This window comes from Ambystoma mexicanum, chromosome 7q, assembly GCF_040938575.1.
Source record: "Ambystoma mexicanum isolate Mex_15411 chromosome 7q, UKY_AmexF1_1, whole genome shotgun sequence".
Classification (NCBI taxonomy): Eukaryota; Metazoa; Chordata; class Amphibia; order Caudata; family Ambystomatidae; genus Ambystoma; species Ambystoma mexicanum.
This window is the reverse complement of record NC_090941.1, coordinates 1,087,775,567-1,087,798,087: the sequence shown is the minus strand read 5'-3', so window position 1 is coordinate 1,087,798,087 and position 22,521 is coordinate 1,087,775,567. Positions and strand designations below refer to the sequence as shown.

The 22,521-nt window shown below is 45.8% G+C and overlaps 1 protein-coding gene across 3 annotated transcripts in view; it reads right to left on the bottom strand.

Annotated features, from left to right (window-relative positions):
* Positions 1-22,521, bottom strand: part of LOC138528635 (transient receptor potential cation channel subfamily M member 2-like) — a 613,775-nt gene that overhangs the window by 137,598 nt on the left and 453,656 nt on the right. For all 3 annotated transcript variants that reach the window (XR_011284191.1, XM_069640449.1, XM_069640451.1), the window contains exons 17-18: positions 17,691-17,823; positions 17,428-17,599 (exon numbers count right to left, since the gene is read on the bottom strand). Coding sequence is in view for 2 of the 3 variants with exons in the window: in XM_069640449.1 (XP_069496550.1) it covers positions 17,428-17,599; positions 17,691-17,823 (305 nt within the window). In the remaining variant the exon portion in view is untranslated. The remainder of the gene's footprint in view (positions 1-17,427; positions 17,600-17,690; positions 17,824-22,521) is intronic.

Here is a 22,521-nt window from a genome sequence, read left to right as displayed (position 1 = left end):
TGCACTATGTGACCTGTCCCTGGGACGCCCCAGTCATCCCTCGGGTTCTCTCTTGTTTCTTCCCGTGTCTTCCCCTTCGACCCATAATATGTCTCTATCCAGGCTTACTTCCCTGCAGCGGCGGTAAGGCGTCTCTCTCTCATCATCGTCACTTTCTTGTTGATCTTCATCTGACCCCATGGTCCCAAAACTATCATCACTGTCTCCTTCTCTTTCGTCCTCAAAGCTGAGTCTCCTTAACGTAAGTTTCTCCCACTATATCCCCTTCATTTTGTCTAAAGAATGGCGTTCCCCTCTTAACGAGGACCCTGTCGTACTCTTACTTGCCTTTGGGGCAACCAAACTGTCCCTTCTGCTCCTATAGGGTTCCCCTATTCTTCTTCGTCTCCCCTCTCCCTCATAATCATTTAGACGTGTCAAGCCCATTTTAATGACTGCTATTTTCTTAGACTGTCTCTCTTTGCTTTTGTCCTCTTCCCTGCTCACGTCTCCTGTCTTCCTCTTCCTCCCTGCTTCAGCGCTCTTTAACAAGCCGCTCTACTTCCAGCCTTCTCTTTTCCTCCTTTATCTACAGCTGTCTCTTCTTCTCTTCTTCGGCCTTCCGCATCGTTGTCTCCTCTAGCTCCCTCTGCCTTTTCTTTTCCCTCTCTTACCTTTCCCTTTCTTCTGCTCGCTTTTATTCTCTTCTTACCCTGGCATATTTCCCTGTTTCTTCCCTTTCTCTTCTCTGTACTTCCTCTATTATCTCTGCCTCTTCAGCTTCTTCCTCTGCATCTTTATGATTTGGAGCTTCCTCCCCCATAAGTCTTAGTTCATAAGCAATATCTGTCTGTCTACCCATTCTTTATTGGGACTATCGCTTCATGAGTCCCACTATATCCTGTCTTTCAATCAACGTTGTTTCTCAGTTTTGCTTGCGATTCCCTGCGCTCCTTATGTTCACCATTGATAGCTTCTGCTTTTTTATTCACCTGCTTCACGCTGCTAAGTGTGTCCTTGATGCTATACGCTGCAGGTGCAAAAATAGGATTGGTGTATTCTGCTTCTGCTTTCAATTACTTTAAGGGGTAAAATCCCTGATTTTCTGCTGTTGGGTCTATGTCTGCAGTTTGAGGAAGAGGAGAGGGAGCCAAATGAGATTTGCTTCCCACATTGTATTGACTCAACATCCATTGCTTTTGGGATGGGTCCCCTTCCTTATCCTGAAACATGTTCCACAGCTCTAATATACTTAATTCCCTCCCTTTATAAGCTGAATGTAAAAATGTGGTCACATGTTGCTGCACAGTTGGAAAAGCTTCCGTCTTTGGGTCATGACTTTGCCAATTTGGCCTCTCTATCGCGTGTCCATTCCGTGCTATACTTGCGTATTTTGTCTTGATATCGCAGGAGGGACTTGCATAAATGTTGATGGGGTGTACCCCTCATTATGACATGTTACTTTGTAATCATCAATACTTACTTGACTTAAAATCGGGATTTCGACAAATTGAATTTACCTTTTGTCAATTATGAGTTTGCATAAGTAACATCACTTTTTGATTAAATTCTCAAAATCATAACAATCCAAAGAACCTTACCATGGGCCTCTCTTGCTCGCCACCTCCAACAATAGCGTGGCCCGTGCACCGCCCACACTGTATCTTCTGCCCTTAAGACCCAAACTTCGACTTCATTCATGTGCTCCTCGAGCTTCACCCAAATGGCACAACACTTCTCATCAATTCAAAAAACAGTTCACCAAAATGGATTCCACCACCTTCTAAGCACCTCAAGTCCTACTTAACAACCTCACATGTGGCCAGCAGCCCCTCATTGTATTGTGACGTTGAAACTGTCTAGAGGAAAAACCCTAATATTCTGATAGGTCTCCGCTTTTGACAATATAAACACAATAACAAATATAACATAACATACCACTGTCTTCCTGCTCACAGGGTATCCCAAAAAATGTGGTCCTTCTTCTATAACGCTGCATTTAGGAATGCATCTCAATGACATAAATTAAGAAACAACCTTCCATGATTTAAGCTAGCGTCTCCTGCTAACACCTGTACACAGGTAACCATACATAATCATCTGTAGTGAAGGAGCTAAGTACCCCCACCTCAACCGTCTCGCCTATATGTTGGGAAACAGAGTGCGAGACACGTGCAGTACCAGTGAGAATACCGATACCAACGAGAGTCCTGGAAGCAAGGTTCCCATTGAGAAAGCCATATCAGCATACGAGTACGATGGCCATTTGAATGAAATTCCAGAAGAAACAGGACAAATGAACGAAAGAGCAGATTGGTGACGTCACACGAACCAAGACGGACGTACATAGAAAAGATGCAGAGACAAGAGAATGTTTATATTCTATAAAGGCATCAAGAAAGTATCAAACATAAGTGACATCTCTGGCTCGAGGTGAAGAAGCTTATGCTACAGAAACGATGACGATCAAGTCATTTTACACGTGTACAGATGCAAAGTAACGCAAACAGACAAAGTAATCTTGAGGCTAGCTATGTAGTGAATAGATTGCAGCATGCGCCAACGTATAAATATATAGCAGAAAGTAAAGTGTGGATGATTCCACTATGTGTTATAGCAGTGCTGGACCAGAGAAAGAAGGCCTTTCTTTTTTCAGTGTGTTGCAGTTGAAAAAGCAATCGAAATACAGAAGTGAATCTCTGAAGGGTGAGGTTGGATCAACCCCAAGAAGCCAAGATCGTATTCAGCATAGATGAGCAGAAAGTAGTTACAATCGTGTGAAAGAATGAAACTCCTGTTCAGAAGACATGGATGAAAACAAGGAAGACGCCAGAGGCTTATTAAAAAATAGTATTTTAAATACACCAGAGCTCAAATTTGTGGTCTTCAGTCACGAGGAAGGATGAAGTTGGACAAACATGACAAACCACACCTACGCAGGGAATCAGAGCGTGCCTCTACTCCCCTGGATTCTCCAGAGCAAAGAACATTTTCAAGGCTGAGTTTAAAGCCTTAATTGACAGTAGACTACTGAGGTGATAATATGCTAATTGGTGAGAGCAATGGTCACGACCAGCTCACCAAGAACCTGGAAGTCCAGTCTGCGTGCTGCTAACATAGGTGGAAAAGTACTGACGGATGTAAGAGAGCCAACCAATTGTAGGGGCCGCGTAATTAAGGGTCCTACAGTTGTGTAACCAATGGGACATTGTACATTTAGTGATGTTCATAGTGATATGTTTGAAGGGAGTGCTTACTTGCTCCACCTGATTTTAAGGAGCCTATCACTGTCTTAAGAAAAGTATGGAACATATACCTAGATGTGTCATGATGCGAGCTCCGTAACCCCTGGAGCTGTTGGGCCCATCCCAGTCCCCACCACCCAGAAGAGCTTGTCAGGCCCCAAGGAAACGCCCTAGAGCCTCATGGACTCAGTGGCGCCAGGCTCATGAAATGGGCTGAACTCATGGACTTATTTAACCTGCCTAGTGGGCCTTGGTATAATCCTTGGAGTGGCAGAGGGACTATTTTTCTTGGGAAGACCGGGTGTGGCAAAGGGACTACTTTACCTGGAACTACTTACAAGGCTATATAAGCCACACCCTGCATGCAGAACACGCGTTGCGTTATTCTGCACTCCTGCAGCGTAACGCTCACCGGGTCTGCTCTGTCCTCAAGCTTCCACAGCCACGCCCGTCAGTGCTTCCATCCATCGGAGCCTGGAAATAGAAAAAGAGAAGAACAGGTGTTACTTTCGCGACCAAAAACTTACCTGCAATCCGGTCCATCGGTCGCATCTCCAGCTGGTTTCCTGATCCCCGCCCCTGTTGAAAGGACGTCCACGTAGGTGCCGATACTCACCCGGGATTCCGCGTTCCTCCTGGTTTCATTGGAGCGGTTCTTCCATTCTTCATCTTGGGACCGCGCTGCGCCTGCAAAAGGGAACAGAAAAAGAAACAGCAGGTTAGCCGCGCACAATACTGAATGAACATTTATTCAGCCACTCAGCGCCTTTCATCTGCACTATACTCACCTGCATGCAACCAGTCCATTCTGCATCTTGGGACCGCGCCACGCCTGCAAAAGGGAACAGGAAAAGACCAGCAGGTTAGTCGCGCTCAGTACTGAACGAACATTTATTCCAGTCACTCAGCGCCTTTCATCCGCATTATACTCACCTGGAGGCAACTATTTAGCATCCTGGGAGAGTCGAATCTTCTACTTGATTTCTGCACCAAAACTGCATCTGCAAGAGAAAACAAATACGGAGAGCCAGCCTCATCAAACTCAAAGGTGAGGAGGAGAGGAGTCGGGCATCAGGTGGTGGCAAGTAGTGGGACCAATCCAACCCATTCATAGCTAACATCTTGTTTCGCCATTGCAGGCTAACGCTTCCTGGGGAGGTTAAAAGGGAGAGGACGCCAACATACCATCAAAACTGCACCAGTACAGATATCGGTCATACGACTACGAGCTACGCCCCCGTGGAGACCAGGTGAGCGTGACAGAACACAAAGCCTTCTACAAATTCTCTACCTGGGCATTATGGAGACTTCAGAGACTGACCAACTGGCCCAGCTTTTGGGGGAACTCAGGGCCGAGGTACATTCGGCCCGGCATGAGACTAATGCTTTAAGGAGGGAATTGATTGTGGCTAAAGATCATACCGATGAGCTTGCTAAGCAATTGCTATAATCCCAGGTGGGACAAACACCGCTACCCGGACTGGGATCAACGGTTCCGCCTGCACCCAGCAATCCATTTAAAGTGGTCCTTCCAGGAGCCGTACCTTTGGCACCTCCAGAACGTTTTGCAGGAGACCCGAAAAGGTATGCGGTTTTCATGAACCAGTGCCGACTTCATTTTCTATGCAGGCCAGGGGCCTTTCTAAACGACCAGTCAAGGGTAGCCTTTGCATTGTCTTACCTCAGTGGCAGCGTGGCAGATTGGTCTGTGCCTCTAGTCAATCGGGATGATCCCATCTATCGAGACTTCCAGGGGTTTCAAATGACATGGAAAAGTTGTTTGCCCGCCACTCTCAGGGTCAGGCATTGGATAATGAACTCTTATCTCTGCGCCAAGGAAAACAGGATCTGTTAACGTACTGTTACGCTCACCTGGTTCCACGGGGGCGCCACCCAGCAGTTGGGGTCCAGGTACCTCTCCTCGCGATGCCCTGGTGTTACCAGCTGAAGAGTCCAGCCTGAAATACAGGTAACCAAAGTTCAGGACTGACAACTGGGGTAACAAGCCTCCCACCACCCCGTGTGTCTGCGGCCCTCCTGGACTTCTCCTCACTTTGTTCTTGATGTTGGTGGGTTCTCCGTCCTGCTGTCTGGCAGGGGCGCGTTGTGCTTGGAGGGCAGAGGCGATCGAGTTACTTCACTGATGCCGGCCCGTCTTGAGTTTTTTCAGGTAGGTCTTATTGCTGTGGTATTTTGTTGTCTTAGCATGCCTTTTGGGTTAAATAAATGTCTTCTCTCTTCTCTGTGTATGCAGAAGTCCAATATGTGGCAAGGATTGAATTTAGGAGTTTGCCGGTAAGTATGGGCGTTTCTAGAGCGCCTTGATGCCGTGAGTAGGCACTATGCGCTACGCTAAAATGCTTTGCCTTTTCTAACCTGTTGTCTTTTCTCTTCACAGGTCGCGGAGGTCAGCCGGAGGATGAAATTCTCTAAATGATGCTGACTGAGGAGCGGCTGGCAAGGTAAGCCTTTCGGCACAGTTCGTTAATTGTGCAAATGTCTGATGCCTTGTCTCTCCCCTTTTTCAGGTCAGTCGATCCAAAGGAGTGCTGGTTCCTGAATGATGGTCGGAAGAGTTGCGGGTTGCTAATGATGAAATTCAGGTAAGCTGCTGCCTTTTCTAACTATGTATTTTCCTCTTTTGCAGATGCTGTTCTTCCGAGGTTCGTGGCTGAAGCTGAATGCGGTGAGCGTCACGTTGCAGAGTTGCAAACTAACGCGAAGCATGTACTGGAGTTAGGGTGTGGTTTATATAGCCTGCAGGCATCCCAGGTATCACTGGGCCTGCCACACCCAAAATGCTAGACCGCATGGTTCAGTTTAGGAACTGAGCCATGTGGAAGCATCCATGTTGTTGCGCAATGCCTTTAGGGGCCCTGATTACTGCTCTAGCATATGAGCCTGGCACCAAAGGCGCCAGGACTGACTCCAAGAGAGTCTGGGGGCAAATGTCAAGGCCCTTGAGGGCCTGATGGGGGTAGAAGTAGCCCACCTGGCCTGGCTATCCAGGTTTAGGGCAGGGATCGTGACACGTACATTGCAACCTTTAATAGGCTGATAGTAGAAACTGATTGGCCCAACGATAAGAGAACAACTCTGTTTTACCGAGGCTTAAGAGGGGAGTTGAAAGACGTTTTAGTTCAAGTGGTCAATCCTCCTAGCGATTGTGCGGAATACATTGATCTGGTGGTTCAGCTTGATCATAGACTACAGAACCGTAAGGCGGATCGAGCTAGGATGGACACTCGGGTGTTTTTACGCCCAAAGGAGAATGCATCCAAGACTTCCAACTTGGCCGAACCCATGCAAATTGGGGGAGTGCGAGGGACATTAACTAAGGCCGAAAGAGACAGAAGAAGACAACAGCATCTATGTTTGTACTGCGGCTCCGCCGGTCACTTCCTTCGAGACTGTCCTGTTAAGCTACCTAAGAAGGCAGTTGGAGTTGCCGGCAAGGTGGAAACGGAGCCGGAATCAGAAAACGTCCTCGCCCGACAAGCGTAGAGGTCCGCTTGTCGAGCGAAAAGAAGGACTCTCAGACCTCGCACCTCGTCTTGCCAATGATCCTCATAAATCACCAGCAGCCTTCCCAAATGCATGCAGTCAGGGCATATATCAATAGCGGCGCCATTGGAAATTATATGGATCACGATTTGGCTACAAGGATGAATCTTCCCCTGTGTGAAAAGGCAACTACAGATTTAGTCACTACTGTCGATGGAACTGAAATCGCTTCGGGCCCAGTAACGCACTCGACAACTGAAATGACACTTTTGTGCCAAGACGGACATCGGGAAGACATCGTATTCGACCTAATGAAGGCTCCACAATTTCAAATAATCCTAGGAATGCCATGGTTAGAATCACACAATCCTTGTATCGACTGGCGTGCTAAGAGGCTGACCTTCTCAGTCGAATGTGCTCGTACCTGTTACCGAACAAAGGAAACTTTGGTTAAAAAAGTTGCAACAATCATGGATCAGCCTAATCCGCTACCTCCAGAATACCAAGATTATCAAGACGTTTTTCAGAAGGATCAAGCGAATACCCTTCCTCCCCATAGATCGTACGATTGTCAGATCGACCTTATACCTGGCGCTCAGATTCCATGTGGCAGAATCTACGCACTTACGGAGCCTGAAAATCTGCATTTGAAAAAATACTTGGACCAGTACCTGGCTAACGGCTTTATCCGCCCGACCAAGTCCCCTGCAGCCTCGCCTTTGTTCTTCGTGCCAAAAAAGGAAGGAGACCTTAGGACTTGCATCGATTACCGCGGATTAAACCAAGTCACTGTTAAAAACAGTTATCCCTTGCCTCTGATTCCTGAGCTCCTGGATCAAGTTAAAGACGCCCGAATTTATACCAAGCTAGATCTTAGAGGGGCATATCATCTGGTACGAATAAAAAAAGGGGATGAATGGAAGACCGCATTCCGCACCAAATATGGATTATTCGAATACCAAGTGATGCCTTTTGGACTTTGCAACGCCCCAGCGGCGTTCCAGTATTTCATGAATGACGTCCTGCGTGAATTGATTGATGTCTCTGTCGTAGTATACATAGATGACATTTTGGTATATTCATCGTCGGAACAGGAACATGTGAAACACGTCCGTGCAGTTTTGGACAAACTTCGTCAACATAGATTGTTCGCAAAACTGGAAAAATGATTCTTCCATGTTACGGAGGTCGAATTCCTTGGGTTTGTCCTAACCCCACATGGTGTACGCATGGATTCACGGAAGGTTGACGCCATTCTCAACTGGCCTTCTCCAACCTCGATTAAAGGTGTTCAGAGCATGCTCGGATTTGCGAACTTCTATCGCCGCTTCATTCCGGGGTTCTCACAGCTTGTTCATCCCATTACTTCTCTACTACGAAAGAACAAACGTTTCCAATGGTCAGAAGAAGCCGAGAAGGCGTTTCAAGACTTAAAACAAAAATTCATCTCAGCCCCGATCTTGAAACATCCACGTCCAGACCTACCGTATGTGGTCGAAACCGACGCTTCCAGTTCAGCAATGGGAGCGGTCCTCTCGCAAAAAGATCCTGAGACAGGTCAGCTCCATCCAGTGGCCTTCTGGTCACGGAAATTCACAGCGCCAGAATTGAATTATGCCATTACAGACAAAGAACTCCTGGCCATGAAGGCGGCCTTCAAGGCTTGGCGGCATTATCTACTGGGAGCAAGACATACAATAACTGTAATAACTGACCACCTCAACCTACAATATTTAAAGGTGGCAAAGGCCCAATCATCTCGCCAACTCCGATGGGCATTATTTTTCGCCGAATTTGACTTCGTAATTACTTACCGACCTGGTTGTCGAAATGGCAAGCCAGACGCCCTATCTCGCATTGGGGTAGAAGAGGAATCTACCAACCTAGACCCAGTGTCCATCATTCCCGGAGAAAAGATATTAGGAGTGACAACGTCTCTAACCTTAGACGACATCCACGAAGAAATCGCACATCTCATGGACACAGACACTCTGAAAGACTGGCCTACTAAAAGTGTTCATCATTCGGTCTCAAACCATTTACCTTATTTTCAAGGACGTCTCTAGCTACCCAGCAAGGAACTTCAGGAGAAGGTAATCTCGACTTACCACGAATCACTAGTTGAAGGCCATCCTGGGACTGCTAAGACCGAAGCCAAGATCAAGCGATACTATTGGTGGCCGACTTGGCGTAAGACATCAAGCAATTTGTGTTATCCTGTGGAGTTTGCGCTCAAAACAAGGCCTCGAAGAAGAGGTCACCAGGTCAACTGCAACCACTGGGTATTCCACCTACGCCTTGGCATACATTGTCTCTTGATTTCATAACTGACCTTCCTCCTTGTGACGGGTTCAACACAATCCTGGTGGTGGTGGACTTGTTTTCAAAGATGGCTCATTTCATTCCACTGAAGGGGCTACCCTCAGCCTCAAAGCTAGCTAAGGAATTTTTAGCACAGATAGTCCGAATACATGGGTTCCCTTCCATCCTAATTTCAGATCGCGGTAGCCAATTCATCTCTCGATTTTGGAAAAAGTGTTGCGAATTAGCGCAAATCGATGTAAGACTCTCTACTAGCCACCATCCCCAGACCGATGGTCAGACCGAGAGGACCAACCAGACTCTTGAACAATACCTCAGATGTATGTTACACCAATCAGAAAACAGTTGGAAAGACATTTTATGGATAACCGAATACGCCTACAACAACTCCCTGCACTCCAGCATCGGACAGACTCCCTTCTACACCATTTTGTGGATTGCATCCAAAAACCTCTAATCTTGACTCTCCCCAAGCTTTGGAAATGCCAGAAGTGAAAAGCTTGCACACTACCATAACTCAAGCTTTTAAGCAAGCAACGGACCAGCTGAAACAAGCCAAGGAAAGATACAAGAAGTCAGCAGACGTCCATAGGAGTGAAGCTCCAAGGTATCAAGTTGGAGATGAAGTCTGGTTGGCATCCAAAGACATACACATGAAAGGAATCCGAACCTGCAATCCCAGATACGTAGGTCCATACACCATTAAGGCTATCATCAATCCGGTAGCCTAAAGTTGGATTTACCTTCACACATGAAAATTCATCCTGTGTTTCATGTCTCACTTCTGAAACCAGTACAACCAGGAACCCGGATACTGAAACCACCGAAACTGATCTTGGTCGACGGAGAACCCGAATTTGTGATCAAGGATATCCTGGACTCGAAAATCGTCAAATCAAAACTATTTTATCTAATAGACTGGAAAGGATATGGACCACACAAAAGATCTTGGGAACCTAGTGAACACATTCATGCACCACGATTGTTAAAGAGGTTCCATCATAGCCACCCGAACAAACCAGGACCAAGGGAAGACCCCGCCTTTAGGGGGGCCTTAGGGGGGAGTCCTGTCATGGTGCGAGCTCTGAAACCCCTTGAGCTGTTGGGCCCATCCCAATCCCCACCACCCAGAAGAGCTTGTCAGGCCCCAAGGAAACGCCCTAGAGACTCATGGACTCAGTCCTGGCGCTGTTGGCGCCAGGCTCATAAAATGGGCTGAACTCGTGGAACTATTTAACCTGCCTAGTGAGGCTGGGCCTCGGTATAATCCTGGGAGGGGCAGAGGGACTATTTTTCTTGGGAAGACAGGGTGTGGCAAAGGGACTACTTTACCTGGAACTACTTACAAGGCTATATAAGCCACACCCTGCATGCAGAACACGCTTTGCGTTATTCTGCACTCCTGCAGCGTAACGCTCACCGTGTCTGCTCTGTCCTCAAGCTTCCACAGCCACGCCCGTCAGTGCTTCTATCCATCGGAGCCTGGAAATAGAAAAAGCGAAGAACAGGTGTTACTTCAGCGACCAAACACTTACCTGCAATCCGGTCTATCGGGCGCATCTCCAGCTGGTTTCCTGATCGCCGCCCCTGTTGAAAGGACGTCCATGCAGGTGCCGATACTCACCCGGGATTCCGCGTTCCTCCTGGTTTCATTGGAGTGGTTCTTCCACTCTTCATCTTGGGGCCGCGCCTGCAAATGGGAACAGAAAAAGGTTAGCAGCGCACAATACTGAATGAACATTTATTCAGCCACTCAGCGCCTTTCATCAAGCGCTATACTCACCTGGATGCAACCAGTCCATTCTGCATCTTGGGACCGAGCCACGCCTGCAAAAGGGAACAGGAAAAGAACAGCAGGTTAGTCACGCTCAGTACTGAACGAACATTTATTCCAGTCACTCAGCGCCTTTTATCCGCATTATACTCACCTGGAGGCAACTATTTAGCATCCTGGGAGAGTCGAATCTTCTACTTGATTTCTGCACCAAAACTGCATCTGCAAGAGAAAACAAATATGTTTAAACATTTGGACAATAAGACTTTGAGCATCTATACCAAGCTGCTATTGAGGTAGATACTCACCCGATAATCCAGAATTCCGAAACGAACAGTAACAGCACCCTGGAACAGTGAGGTAACTGCGCCCAGAAAAAGACTGTGCCTACCACGCCCCTGCTGAAGGTTAAGCAGGACGGAGAGCCAGCCTCATCAAACTCAAAGGTGAGGAGGAGAGGAGTCGGGCATCAGGTGGTGGCAAGTAGTGGGACCAATCCAACCCACTCATAGCTAACATCTTGTTTCGCCATTGCAGGCTAACGCTTCCTGGGGAGGTTAAAAGGGAGAGGACGCCAACATACCATCAAAACTGCACCAGTACAGATATCGGTCATACGACTACGAGCTACGCCCCCGTGGACACCAGGTGAGCGTGACTGATGTTCCCTCTTATCCAATCACTCTTTTCAATACGTTTTTCTAGTTTGCCACGTAGGATGACGTTAGTAAATGCATAGGTCAACGTCATCAATGAAGAGCTTTTACTACTTTGATGTCTTTTATGAAGATCATTGAGACTATGTTGTGAGACGTCTGTTGATGTCTGTTGTACTCCCTGTTTTAGATAATTGACATTAAAACAATCAACTTTGCCAACTTCCTGAGTCGTTTCGATTATTGATGTTTGAGTAACTTCTGCATCCCCTAGAGGGTGATCCCATGGTGAGAGGGGGGACTTGCCACCTTATGTGAGCAGGTTAAGGTCGCTGCCAGGAAGAAGAGGGCTATGGACAGACAGACGATGGGGGATGAATGTGAGTTTGGAATTTCGCAGTTTCCCTTGTTAAAGAAAGGAGGAGCAAGACCACAGTATATACAAATGGATAAGGATAATTTAAGGTGTAAGCTCCCGAATTTAACTTCTGGCGCTGGGAAATGGATGCATGAGCTAGAAAAAATTACAGGAGCAAACATGTTAGCTATAGGGGACATTAAAGGTCTTCCAGTCGCCATTCTTGGCGAAAGAGCTGACGGCATTTGGTCAAGGGTATGGTATTCGAGTGTCGCTGCGGGGAACACGGCTCATGATGGAGCACCATTTAACAACTATAGGGCGGCAGTCTAGAAAGCGCATAGAGTGCTCTATCTGGACATGTCAGATATGGGAGCTGTAATGACAAAAAAGAGGCAGGAAGGGGATGATCCTCTTGTTTACATTCAGAATTTTCAGGAACAGTGGAGCTTGGAGACTTGCGAGCCTTGGGGAAAATCTATACCTGTATTTTATCATATATTATGCCAAGGGCTACCAGAACCAGTGCAGAAGCAGCTCAAGAAGTTAGTAGGCATGGAAGCAAAGCCATGGTCAGAAATACAGCTGACCATCACACATTATTTCAGACTGTTGCAAGAGAAGAATCAAAAGAAAGATGACACTAGGAAAGGTGAAGAGGCTTAATTAGTGCAGAAAGAATTGTCAAAATACGCCATAGAAGGGGCGATGTTGACTAGCAGAGAAGGGTCAGGCTTGCAGCAAGCAGCAGGCATGCCACACAGGTAAATAACCAAAGGTAGTATGATCAAGGTAATAATGGGTTTGTACCACGGGGTAGGGGAGGTTTCCGAGGAAGAAGCTGTTACACTCACCTGATCTCCACAGGGGCGCCGAACGGAGCAGGACGATCCGGTGATGAGTGGTGTCTTGTGCCCCCTCTGGCTTCGTTACGAAAGCAGGCTTGCCTTTGAGTTATGAATAGCGGGCTCTCCGTCCTGCCACTGTTCGCAGGGGTGCGTAGTAGTTCAAGGATCTAGTTACTTCACTGATCCTATTAAGTTCCAGACACCTGTGACTCAATGGTAAGTCTTATTCCAGAGATATGGATAGCTAAAGAGTTCAAGTTGTAAAAGTTCACTCTGTACCTTTCTTTACAGGTTTCTTCTTCGTGCTTACGATGGAGCGAGGTCCTTGATAGCTGGCTTCCCAAGGTAAGATTTGCGCCAGTGCTATGCAAAAGTCTTTCCACCCGGTATTGTTTTCTGCACAACCAACTTGCTGCTTTTAAATTCTGAAAGGGGCAGAATCTCCTGGACAAGGTTGGGTGATGAAGAATTGCAAGTCCGTGAGGATTGCTGCCTTCAGGTGAGTGCTGCCTTGCGCAGGATTATAAGTCTCAATGAGGCCTTCTCCACTGCACTGCTAACCTGATGTCTTCTTTGTGTTTTACAGATGGGGCGATCGGAAGATGGAGCGGTGATCGTGTGATGAAGTTCCGATGGTTCGCTGGTAAGTATTAGCGTGGCGCTGATCTGCGATGAAGATCGCGTGGTCTGCAAAGCTAATCTGGTGTCCTTTCCTTTTCAGCTCTGAAAAAGCGTGGACTCCAGAGCGGCCGTGGTGAAGAGTCAGGTAAATATCTTGTTCTGGTCTCCTTTCTCACTCTTTTTTGCAGGTACCTCAAAACAACTGGACGGGCGTGGCTGATGGCTGGCCTGGAGCTGCAGACACGGTGAGCGTTACGCTGCAGGAGTGCAGAATAACGCGAAGCGTGTTCTGTATGAAGGGTGTGTCTTATATAGTCTTCTGAAAGTAGTACCCAGGTAAAGTAGTTCCAGCAACCACACCCAAGCAAATAGTCCCACTGCAAATAATCCCTTCAGCCTGCCTCAAATTGGTTCACACGTGCCTCACTGGGCCTGAAACATGCCATGTTGGCGATGGCAGTATGAGCCTGGCGCCAGCGGCGCCAGGACCGAGTCTAGGAAGCCCCTGCGAGATTCCTTGGAGCCTTTAAGACCCCCATGGGACCCAATGCCCTTGGTAGGGTGGTCTGTATCCGACACTTGAGGGCATGGACCATGACAGAAGCTTCCAGAATAATCAAGGAAGCTTTCAGAATAATCAGGGAAATTTCCAGAATAACCAAGGTGGGTTTTTAAACACGCAGAATGATAGTTAAGGCATGCAGGACGGGCAGATTAAGAGGCCTCCTGTATGTTGGACATGTAGTATGTCAGGGCGTCTTGCACGCATGTGTAGAAGTCAAGGGTTCTTGCAGAACGTACAATTCTCAAGAGGGGCGACCACATACCCGCCTGCATACACTCAACAGAATGGAGATGGTTTTGTTCTTTTCTTTGTTCTTATTGCCGTCCATGTTAGTTGCAGTTAAGCATGTGCAAGCTGATTGTACGTATTCTTGGCATCTCGCTGTTTCTGCGTAGCTTAAGATTTACTGGTGTAAGTGTATCCGTCCTCTAACTACTATGAGTCATAAGAATTTGTTTTGTGTCTATCTGCAATAAACTAAAAGTGTTCCTGTAGCTTTGTGCATGGATGCCTATATGCTTCATGTCTAAATGCACCTATGCCGTGATCTCAATGGTGACGTCATCAGCTTTCGAAGTTCTAGTTAGTCAACTTGTTCGATCGATGACAACTCTAGCTCCCCCATATTGTCAGTCGGGTACGTTCTGAATGGCTGTCTGAGTGAGTAACTTTTCTCGCATCTGCGATACATTGACAATGGTGATGAAGGGACCAGGAGTGATGTACATCTCTAAAACATTCTGCCTTCGTACTGCAAGTCGAGTGGGGGTCACGAGGGCCACACTTCGACCTCTGTCTTCACTCTCTTTCAATATAGCCTGGGGATAAAAACTTTGGATAAGTTGGAATTTTTCCTTTGGCTTATTTTCTAACGTCTTTGGTTGGTTGTGTAAAATATTTTTTCCCTCAAAGATCACTTTCTTTGAGGATCTGCACACTTCTCTGACATCATCCAAATCATGTGTATTTGCTGATTTTCTCTACCTGTTTATTGTTTTCGACCCGACGTTTGCTGGTTAAAGCTTTTTACAGTGGAGTGGGGGGCGTAGTGTTGTTTATTCTTTTTCTGGTCTGAAATGTAGGCACCTTCTCACCGGTTTCCTAAACGGCCAGTTGAAGATTTTCAAATGAATAGTCACGGTGGTGAAGCTTCATTTGACATCCACCTGTTCTTTAGTCATGTAGGATGCATTGAACAGGGCATATTATTTTTAATTTCGGCTATTGATCACACCCACAACCAGTTCCCCAAGGCTATTAATTCCCTGTCTGAATATGCCCGTAAGGGTGTAAGTACCTACTCTATACCAACAGCCTAATTTTAATGGCGGCGTAGAATCTCTTAGGAAGACCTCGACCACTACCGCTTCTGTGGCGTGGGCTTTACTCAAGGACATACCCCAGGCTCCTGTGCATCATACAGTGAATTGAGTAATAGCAGCTATCTTGTAAACACATGGTCAACACCATTATAATGTATTCCGTAAACCTTGCCTTCTTTTACTATGTGCTAAAAGCAGGCAGAGTCTGTTGGATTCCTACATCCCTGCCCACATCAGGAAACAGATGCATGCTGTGATGGATGATTCAGAGTTTCTGTATTTAGTTGGGAAGCATATGGGCAGATTTTCCACTGTGGTTCCAGCTCTTCTAGTTAATCACTTCCATAATGGTGCTGCTATTGCACATTTTGTTTATAGATTGTTTCTCTGGTGTTTCCCCTATTCTCCGCCATTTAACATGCTCCTGAGAATGAAGGTGGTAGTGTGTATGCTTGGCAAAACTGCAATCTACATTTCCCTTATTTGAAATCTTGTTAAAGAGGAAAACTGGAAATAAAATGTCAAAAAAATGATGAGGAGGGAGCCCAGCACTTAAGGCTGGTCTCTTTCAAGGGCTGCATCCTCTTGTCCACAAATGCTGTGTGTATGGTGCAAGCATCAATGTTTATGTGTTTTAGAAATGTGTGCCATGTGCGTTATAGAGAGGGCATGCATGTGCAGGCATAGGACAGACACTGGTTGATTGAGTAGTGGAGAAATGAAAGAATGTATCAGCCGCATTACAAGGAGATCTTGGAGCCAACCTAGCAGTGACATGTGTCGATGAATAAGCCGTTTCGGGTGAGAAAATAGAGCAATATGTTGAATTGGTGCTCTGACGCACAATAATTCTGGTTTAAGGGCTAATCCTTGTACATATTTGTATATGTCTACACATATGCACAATTTAGAAGAAATAGTTGTCATGCCAGAGTGTGCACTACTATTCTGCCACCTCCAGTGCATCATAACGCAGTGCTTTCTCTTTCCCCTGGCACTCGCTTAAAGCTTCAAGTTCTGTTCATGTTTAGAGATATTATTACTTGGGAATTGGATCTCTGCTGTCCCAGTTCTGCTGGTCACTGACACATTCATTCTACTCTCTCAACTTGTCTTTCTACTATTAAACCCTGCAGGATCTCCCATTTTCACACTTTGAACGCCGGAAAGACTGAAGTTTTATTCTTTCCCGCTAATACTCCCTTACCACAGTCTCCTCCCCCATCTATTTCTTTTCCTCCATCCAGTCTATACATCTCCTCTACTGCCCGTAATCTTGGTCTCTACTTCGATTCTAACCTGTCCTTTGCTCATCATATCGCTCTTAAATCCTGTGCCTGTCGATTTCATCTCTACAATATTCAAAGAGTCCGCCCTTCTCTCACTTTCCACGCCACAAAACTTCTTATCTCCTCGCTAAACTTTTCTCGACTTTTCAACTGTTCTGTCACGTTCTTTGGATTTCCTCATTCATGTCTTGCTCCTCTTAAATCAATCTATCATTCATCCATTCGTTCACTGTCTTCTTCTCTTACCTCACTTGGTTGGTTGTCTTTCTATTTTCAGCTTAAATACAATTTTCTTTGCCAAGTTTTTAAATCTCTCTATGGATTTGCCCCCGACTATCTTACATATCTTCTCTCATTTTACTCTCCTTCTCGTTCTCTCTGTTCCTCAGGTCTTTTTAGACTGACTGTTCCCCGTCCTCCCCGCGCTCAATCCCGCTTTCGTTCTTTTCAGCTCTGCGCCCCTCTTCACTGGAACTTTCTCCCTCTGTCTCTTCGCTCTATTACTTACTCTTTGTACCGTTCCTCTTTAAAAATTCACCTGCTTCTGTACCCTGATTGATTGTTACCGGCTGTAGCTGAACTATGATTTTCACTGCTGATTTTATGTACTGTTGATCTCCTATGTAAAGCGCTTTGGAAAAAGGTGCTATATAAAGCACAATAAAAATACAAATACAAATACATGTCCCTGGTGTTTGAGTCTTATTATGCACATCTCCTTATTCGGAAAGGGTGTGTGTGCGATCATGCAGGTCTGATGACCCTGTTCACAGTTGCGCTGCTGACTCACCTATGAATAAGAGCTAAGCAGACACTCGGCATACTACTTTTGCCTTTGCTGCAGGAATAGAGGACAGCTGTAATACAGGACAAACTGTGCAGGATGTAGCTTTAAAGGATGTAGCTTTAGAGGTGTTAAAGGAAAGAAGTCTTTGCTTCAGTACCATAAACATCTGATGGGATTTCACCGAAGAGTGTGAGGTACGGCTTGTAGATCACGTTCCAGAAGATCCAATTTAGACGCTTTTCGTTGTGGACAGTGATGGCTTGTTTTGAGACACCAAAGGAAGCGATCCAAACAGCCAAGAGGAAGAGGAAGGAGAAGATGTCTTTTATCTAGAAAGATCAAAGCAGTGACATATAGTCTGGTAAGTCGTCTCATCACACTTTAAACGAGGAACATGTATTGAGCTGCTCTGGGACTTACCATACGCCACATCATGATGATTTTGGGACCCAGGACCTTGCTGACTGCAAATATGTGCATCAGGCGAAAGCAGAATATAGCAAAATCCAGAGATAGGATAATTCTTCCAGCGTATAACGTGAGCGGTATAAATCTAAGGAGCGATAGATAATAGGACAGTGGTGTATATGGGAGAATGCTCGGGTTCATCCAATCAATCACTGCAGATTTAGTTCTCAGTGGATCAGCTAAGCCTGTCCTCCTTCACAGAACACCAAAACACACATAGTGTGGATGTGTAAATGAAAGAATAATATATATATATATATATATATATATATATATATATATATATATATATATATATATATATATATATATATATATACAGAGCATTTCAACTTTAATACACACCACCATTTACACACTAGTTGTTACACAAATATAAAGCTCCAATTATTTGTGCATTAGCCTAGTTCAATCATTTGTACATTAAGAATGGGATTTATATCAATGCTGGTCTTTCATAATACTTTGGAAGAGTTGTTAACTTGGGTTTGTGTTATTGTTAAGGGTGTCTCGCCATTCGTTCCTTAACTTCTTTTTCAGAGTGCTACTGCAAAGGTAAGTGTCGCCTGTGCCAGAAGCCAACTTAGTGTTGCTAGAACAGTCACAGAGGTGACTTGGAGAACAGTGAGTCCCTGAGGAGAAAGCCAAATGGCAAAACCCCTGTACACTGCTGGTGTTAGAGGTGTCACTGGTAGAAGGATCCGTCGATGTAGGTCTGCAGAGCTGATGGATCAGGGTGAGTCCAGGCAGATAAGGAGAGGAGCAGACTGGACCAAGAAAAAGTGCAGAAGAGAGCAGCAGGAGGCGGTAGGATGCAGCAGCACTCAGTGGGAGGCAGCAGGACACAGTAGGAGGCCGTAGGAGGCAGCAGGAGGAATAGGAGGCAGCAGGAGGCAACAGGAGAAAACGGGATTTGAGCAGAAGCGATGAAGGGGCCGCTGAGGGACCCTCGGATGTGGAAACAAGGCACAATCACCACACACTAACTGATACGCCAGACACAAGGTTGTATTCCCAAAATCTAGGCTTTATTGCAAAAACAAATAGTCTCAGTTGGCCAAATGGTCCCACGCCCCGCGACGTGTGTCTAACAGACTTCGGGGACGCAAGAGAGTGAAAATCGTACATCAGTTACATATATACAAAAATGAGCATCTTACAATCAGTAATGACACATTTGACACATTCGATGCCGCCCCTAATTCATTCCCTTTGAAGTGGAGGCGATGATTGACCATGGTGACGAATATGACACTTTAGATCACCATATTTAGTAACAGTTTGCAATCTTGAATTTAGAGACACTATTCTTTATTTGTGAGAACACAGCGCTTCTGTTTTCATGGACAAGCTGTGCGTAGGGGAACTGGCACATGCCAGGCCTTACTATCTCCTGGTTTCGATTCACGCTCTAGAGGTCAGCTTGCTCTCCGGGGGCTCATAGCGCTCAGAAGGGGGGCCGTAAAGAACATAATTCAAACCCTTTAATATTAGTTTCGTGCATTGGTATTCTTTTAAGGAGACTCACTGGCATCTGTGTACTGATAAGAATACCTTGCTCCCTGCTTCTAAGGATATGAGAAGGAGGAAAACGGGCTTTTCTGTCTGGCTCCTCGCGCAATGTTTCAACATGTCTTTAATAACCTTGGACCATTGAAGCAGAATAATATCTACAACAAAGCAGTTTTACATGAGGCAAAGTGGCGATGTTAAAGAGAAACGTAGAGAAAACAAAATGGCGATTCTGGTCACCTTAAAATGGCTGCACTCAAGTTGAACTAATAGCTATGTAATAAGTAATGGGCATATATTCTTTATACTTTAAATGAGGCGGTTGGTCTATGCCAACCAATTATCCTGCATTGCCTTCTGTTCGAGGGGTGTCTACTTTTCTAGACTGACAAACCCTCCTCTTGGCCATATGCCAAACGCCTCATCCATACATTGCATCTTCCTCTGACTAAGTGTTTAGATCAGACTCGGAATCTGATTCGAACTCTGACTCATATACACTCTCAGATTCCTCTTTTTCATCATCGATATTAATTGCCATGAATTCTTGAATTGTTTTGGGTTCATTATCATTGTGGGTATTTCCTCTAGTAATGGGTTTTCGTTCTACCATTTGAACACATTCCTCACTAATTTCTGTGCATACTATGGGGAGACAATATATGCAACAACAACACGTCATGAATATTCCTAAAATTGCTACTAAGATTGTAAATAGCTTCCATCCCCAGGACCGTAACAGTTCCCAGAACCAGGAGCTTATATTTAACTCCCAACCACTCTCAGGAGGGTGAAGGTCAGAGCTTAATACATGCAATTTTCTTATCGCTTTGAAAATCGTGGGGGAGGAGTCACTTACAAATACGCAACACACTGATCCCACGATTTTGCAAACACTGCCGCGATCAACTAAGATTATATCAAGGGCCATTCTGTTTTGCAGTGACATCAATCTAATTCCTTTTTCCTCAAGAGTCATATTATATAATATGTCGGTGGTTCCATTTATTGTTTCTTCCAATATTCTAGACAGTCGTCTTATGTTATAGGAGTTTATCGCCTTGCCCCAAAATGGTATGATTTAGCTATGTCCCCTACAATCAACCCGTCTTCAATATTCCGACGATGTTGTCGTGACCTGGTCAATTTGGTTATGTCTGATGTTTTTAAAAGAAACACCCCAGGAAACAGAAAGCCTAAATAACACGTGCCTCCCCAGTTCCTAGGTAACCAAGGATATGCTTTTTCTCCACATATAAAGTACACAGGATCTCCCACATATATTGGTTCCACTTCTCTATCAAGGAATGCTATGTTCCTGCATCTGGTAAATGTTCCTACCCGGAAAGAACCCTTTTTCTTTAAACAGAATGGGACAGAATGAGGGTTATAATTCACTGTATATGAAGGGGGTTCTGCATCCTTATTCCCTTCTGGGTTCATGTGGAACATGATCACAGAAGATTTATAAGGTACAGACAATCTATCCTGTGGCATTATTGCTGGTGTAATTAATTGTCTTTTATGGAATATGGAGCAACCCACCGGTTTCATAATCACTTCCTCGAATTCATTCATGTTTGTTTTGTCTAATTGACCAGTTTCACTTTCGTTCCATTTCCCATAATATAAGGCACTCAGAGAAGCATAACATGCAGAAGTCAATGACAGGGGCTGTACATACCATCCTATTCCCTTACCACCTTGCTGTGGCAGGTGGGCACAGACCCAACAGTTGTTCTTTCTTAGTATTGAGTGTGTCATTGTCATTATCAATAGTAATGTGTTATTCCCATATCCTTCCCTATGTCTCTCTTCCATTGGGGACAAGGTGTAGGAAATCACATGGACTGGGCTTTCCGTCGTGGAAATGTTAACAATAGGCAACAGTACTTTAAGGGGGTGCATTTCTTCTAGGTACCATAATACTGATATGGTCAATATTGGGGCTAATATACTCATTATACACATTATTATCGTTAAACCCAACATACAATTCTTTCGACCATGTCCCTTTTTCACCTTTCTATCTACTGCATTTAACTCGCTATCAGCATTGGTGCAGAAGTAGATGTTGGCTGGCACCGGCATCTTCCCTCGTCGTTCTGCTCTGGCCGTGTTCGTCGTGAATATCTCCTGCCGATGCGCTTGTTGGCATGTCAAAGAGCTCGATAAATGTCTACAGTTCTTCCATGCCAGTTCTCGTTTCAGCCTGGATTGCTTATCTGTTTGGTAAGATTCCCGTGCATTTGCACACTGCTCTAGAGTTTCAGAGCAGTTGCTTTTGTACCATGTGCGCCCCGCTTGTTCGCTCGGGTTCCGGACACATGGATTTAGCACCGAGGAGTTGCGTTTGTTGAGCTGTCTAGCTTGCACAACTCTCACGCCATTCTCCTCTAGGCCTTCGATTCCTACTTCTTCCGAGAATAGGAAACATAAAAATCACAAAAAGCTGAAGATGTGATCACTCCTTTTTTCTGCTCCGCAGGTTATACCGATTTGCTCCCGGTATCGTGTGGTCGACAAATAGTGCGGGTGCACTTCCGGTCTCAAGCGTGGAGTCAGCCTGGGGCACAATGGCAGATGATGATGAGTTCCCAGGCGACGATGCAGGCTGCGGCGCAACAGAAGATGGTGGGCGCCACAGAGGTATACGCTTGATATCGGCCAGCAGTGATGCAGAATCTGCTGGACAACGTTGGGGCGCCCTTTGCCCTTCCTCTCTTATGGCAATCTCATCAGGCTTTGTTTCAGGATCAGGCAGTTTTTGTGGCAAGGAACTGGCAATTGCATTCTTCGTTTCTGGAGCCGCTGCTGTCTCTTTCTGGTCTTTGTCCCGATCAGTCGAAGTGTCAAATGGCTGCGGGACTTTCTTGGCGTGCGTGGCGTGGATCCACGCTTTCCGCCCATCCACGCGTATCGCTGTCTGCGTGGTCAAAAGGATTTGGTAGGGCCCATGCCACCTGGGTGCAAGCAATGTTTTCCGCTCATAATTTCTAATCAGCACCCAGGTTCCTGGCTCCAATGCATGTCCTGGGCCAGTGTACCTCACCGGTAATGCCTCCTGCACCTGCTGATGAATCAAACGCGTTTTTTTTTTACTAACAGATTACAATAAATGCTGAGTACAGGGTATTCTACCTCTCTCATTCTTTTCGGCTGGGGTGCACACCACACATTCGCCGGTCTTCCCATTATGATTTCTTATGGTGAGAGCCCAGTTATGGCTTGCACTGATGTTCGCATACACAGTAACGCTATTGGCAATGCA